At 34.8% G+C, this 4,279-nt stretch overlaps 1 protein-coding gene across 1 annotated transcript; it reads left to right on the top strand.

Annotated features, from left to right (window-relative positions):
• The first annotated feature begins 272 nt into the window (after window positions 1-272).
• LOC109222305 (tropinone reductase 1-like) lies at window positions 273-3,596 on the top strand. The gene is made up of 4 exons (XM_019386671.1): window positions 273-500; window positions 1,116-1,332; window positions 2,953-3,065; window positions 3,177-3,596. The coding sequence occupies exons 1-4, from the start codon at window positions 387-389 to the stop codon at window positions 3,351-3,353; spliced, it is 621 nt and encodes a 206-aa protein (XP_019242216.1). The 5' UTR covers window positions 273-386; the 3' UTR covers window positions 3,354-3,596.
• The last annotated feature ends 683 nt before the right edge of the window (window positions 3,597-4,279 follow it).

A 4,279-nucleotide genomic window follows, 5' to 3' on the forward strand; every position in this document is an offset into this window, starting at 1 on the left:
ATCAAGGTGGACTTAAAGAAAGCCTATGACTCATAGAATGGAAGTTGTAGAGGAGATGTTACATGCTTTAAACTCCTGCAAAAATTCATAAGATGGATAATGGAATGCATATCTACAACCAGCTATAGTATCAGCTTGAATGGAGGATGTTATGGGAACATAAAAGGAAAGAGAGGGCTAAGGCAAGGGGATCCAATATCACCCCTTTTGTTGTGATCTGTATGGAGTACTTTACCAGAGTGATGGGGCATGTATAATAAAGGTAATTTTATTGATTCTTATGTTATTTTAGGTATGCTATAGTTGAAGAATTAGCATATTTTGGAGCAACAGTATACACATGTTCACGTAATAAAAAAGAGCTTGACGAATGCTTAGAGCAATGGATGAGCAAGGGATTTCAAGTAGCTGGTACTGTATGCGACCTTATGTCACGTTCCGAGAGGGAGAAGCTTATGGACACTGTTGCCCTTTATTTCAGTAGGAGGCTCAACATTTTGGTATGTACCAAAGTAAAGCATTAGGGTATTCGATGCAGATCCAAGATTTAAGTTTTATGAGTTTAACTTTTAAAAAATATTGTGTTGAACTTGTTAACTTTTTAAATTATATGTTCATATCTATTATTTGTTGCAATTATAATATATTTTTACACATAAATTATGCTTTACTTAAAAGTAGTGGATTCAGATTACCGCTAAATCGCCCCTGTAGATAGATATTTCTTTGCTAAATGTCGAACTACGTATACTGTCGAAGAAAATTAATAGTCCAATAAGAACTCTACAACCGAATGATCATCAAATGCTTAGATCTGACAATGAATGATGAATGTGACCCATTTTGTGATCCACGCGACTCAGACAAGAATACTATATCTTACCCATCCAGTGTTGTTCTGATTGAATTTCAAAGATCTCGCTCGCCGTCAAGAATTAGCGAACGGATGACAGGATTTGAGGGAACTCTTGAAATAGACTAACCCGCTTACTTCCCCAACCCTGTAAAAAGTTTTCTTTTGAATGCATGTTGATCTACCTTTGTTTCTTCTCCTTCTAATATGTAATTATTCATCTAACTTGTCGTATTAAATTTCCCTATTGCCAAAATTTTAGGTGAATAATGCTGGGGTGATTACATATAAGGAAGTTATAGACTTGAGTGCGGAGGATTACAACACCATGATGGTTACTAACTTTGAGGCCAGTTACCACTTATCTCAACTTGCATACCCCCTGTTGAAGGTATCAGGAAATGGAAATCTCATCTCCATCTCTTCAATTGCATCTCTTGTAGCGTTACCAGCAATGTCCGTGTATTCTGCAACTAAAGGTAAAATTTAATACCATCGTAGATTTCAATCAAGAACAGGGGCAGCTCAAACACTAAGACCAGCAATTGCTTTGAACCATTGAAACTGAATTCCGTGATAGACATACAATTTTGTAGATAAAATAGTTTTCTAACAATGTTGATTATTAGACAATAAGTTTCTGAAAAAATCTTTGAGTTTTATACATAATGGACCAACCCAAAGAGAGTAGTTGGATAACATGTTGATAATGAGACTTAACAAGCAGAGGCGGATCCACGATTTCAAGAGGATGGGTGCACTATTGTGAAGAAGAGAATTTAAAATTATATTTGACGAGTTTAACTTTAGTATCTACCATGGACTCACTACACTTTTGAAATCATAGGTACAAAACTAAAGTTTTCTAAAATATTTAGTGATTTTACGTATATATCTATACTCCGCGCCAAAAACAAGACCGTGTGGAGTGAGATTTAAACAATCAATTTCACTCGTAGAGGTGCACTATTGAGAGTCAGGGGTTAAAATATAGTAATAGAAAGTTTGGGGTAGTTAGTTGAATAAGAAAATAGGCTGTTATATAGTACAATAAATATGGAAATCAGATTTACTTGTACATAACCGACCTTCTTCCTAACTGCTAAGCTCAAGCTTTCTCTCTCTAGATTCTTCCAATTCAATCAATGAAAATTGTTCTTTCATGTGTCATGTAGTGTTTCAATTGCTCAATCTAGCTCAAATTAACAAGCACCCACTGATTATTGCACCATAGGAGTCTTTGAGGTTCACGCACGTATAATTAAGTAATTCTCAAGAAATATAACATTTTTATATATGGTTTAGGGAAAGGAGTATGGGTTCACGTGAACCCATACCCTAAGACTTAGATACGCCTCTGTTAACAAGTTCCTTAAAAAATAATTTAGAGTTGATCATTTTTTATCTTTTTGGTACCAAGTCATTTTTTCACTTCAACATGTAATCTAAAAATTATTTACAAGCAACTAAATACTCTATTTAGTGATAAATTTTTTTTAGATCAATTGATTAGGATTTGAGAAGTCATTCTGTTAACCTTGTATGTTTCTTAAAATATTACCTAATTAAGCTTGGTGAGGTTATCCACTTATGCTGGTGAGAGGTAGCGGGTAGTCGATTAATGGTTTATCGGTGCGTACTTGGCAACCCAAATATCAATGCTATAATAAAGATTGAGATAAAAACATATAAATTTAATAAAAAAGAATAATGCCTCTTATTAAGGTTTAGGTTTAAACCACTAATTTCATTGAGTGGCCCTATTAAATAAAATATCATTTCGTGATCTTGCCTAATTAAGTAGTAATTGTTTTCGTGTTTTAAGGGTCAATGTTTTTTCTTTTATTTTTTATCTTTGCAATAAGGTTCCATTTGTTGGAAGATTGCCATGGTTACTTTGTTGACCCTCAAACAAATTTTTCCGAATTAAAATCTATTGAGTAAGAATTTGGGAGGAACATGTTTAGTGTTTCATGACTTGTAACTGTCAGAAATTTTATGTTTGACTAGACATGTGGAAAAACGAAAAAGAGAAAGAAAAAAGGAGTGTTTATGTTATGTATATATGACTTATTGATTTTCTCTTTCCCACGGCATAGCTGCAATGAATCAAATGACAAAAAACATGGCATGCGAATGGGCTAAGGATAATATTCATGTTAATGCAGTTGCACCAACAGTCATTGCAACCCCTCTCATAGAAGAAGCAATTGTAAGTTGATTGCTTCTCTGCGTCTCTTCGTTTCTGCGGATTTTTACATAAGCATGAAAATAGATTATAAAAATTCAATGAAAATAGATTTATCATAAACTATTATTGCAGAAAAATCCTGTGCAAAAGGAACAAATTGACAAGTATATTGTTCGAACTCCATTGGGCCGACCAGGAAAGCCTAATGAGATTTCATCTATTGTGGCATTCCTTTGCTTCCCGGCTGCTTCATACGTCACAGGCCAGATCATATTTGTTGATGGAGGATATACGGCAAATGGCTTTTAAAAATTAGTCAGTACGCCAATAAGGTTATCTATTTTAAAGTTGTGTGACATATGGATTAGGTACCTAAAGTTTGATGAGTTGTGCTAATAAATTATGAGAGCTGCATTTTAATATAATTTACTATGTTTGGTTTGCAATGTATAAACTTTAATTTTTATGTTCGTACAATTATTTAGAAGATGTATCTTCCCCGTTGTGAAAAGAATAATAAAGTCAATGGAGGAAATTATTGTTGGGGTTGAAGTGGTATTGTGAATGGGAAATGAGGGAAGAAGGTGAAAAGGTAACTTTGGCTTTTGCACTTTGTCCCTCGTTGGTTAAAGACAAGTATTTTGTTGGGTTTAAATATAGAAGCACTTCCTTAAGCTCTAAAAAGGAGCTAAAAGGAAGGGGCCTCGCGCCGTCGTCGCTCGGCTTCGGCTTCGGTCAATTGATTTGATTGACTTAAATTTCTGCTTCATCTCCTTCTTCTTTCTGCATCATTACTTTCAAAACAAAGTAAGTCCGTCGTGTGATTTGCTCCATTATTTTGACTTTGCTGATAACTTAGTGGTTTGAAGTGCCACTACCGCTAAGGTGGAAGTTCCGTTCTATCCTGGGAAGAATTTATCCGTTAACCTTGGGCAACAGTGAGGGGATAAGATTCTTTAAGGACACACAAGGAATTTGTGGGCTCGGGACATAATTCTGCCAATTTCTGTTCATTTATTTTTTCTGTTTTAGTCACTTATAAATTCAGAGTCTCTAACAAGCTTAAAGAATCTTAAAGGATTAAAACAGAAAAAATAAATGAACAGAAATTGGCAGAATTATGTCCCGAGCCCACAAATTCCTTGTGTGTCCTTAAAGAATCTTATCCCCTCACTGTTGCCCAAGGTTAACGGATAAATTCTTCCCAGGATAGAACGGAACTTCCACCTTAGCGG

The sequence above is a fragment of the Nicotiana attenuata genome, unplaced genomic scaffold (genome assembly GCF_001879085.1).
Source record: "Nicotiana attenuata strain UT unplaced genomic scaffold, NIATTr2, whole genome shotgun sequence".
NCBI classification, from domain to species: domain Eukaryota; kingdom Viridiplantae; phylum Streptophyta; class Magnoliopsida; order Solanales; family Solanaceae; genus Nicotiana; species Nicotiana attenuata.

Excerpts from the sequence above, each read along its gene's own strand:
- LOC109222305 (XM_019386671.1), top strand. The coding sequence starts at position 387 with ATGAGCAAGGGATTTCAAGTAGCTGGTACTGTATGCGACCTTATGTCA. Across the intron at positions 501-1,115 it reads GTAGGAGGCTCAACATTTTG|GTGAATAATGCTGGGGTGAT; the intron begins GTATGTACCAAA and ends CCAAAATTTTAG. Across the intron at positions 3,066-3,176 it reads CTCTCATAGAAGAAGCAATT|AAAAATCCTGTGCAAAAGGA; the intron begins GTAAGTTGATTG and ends CTATTATTGCAG.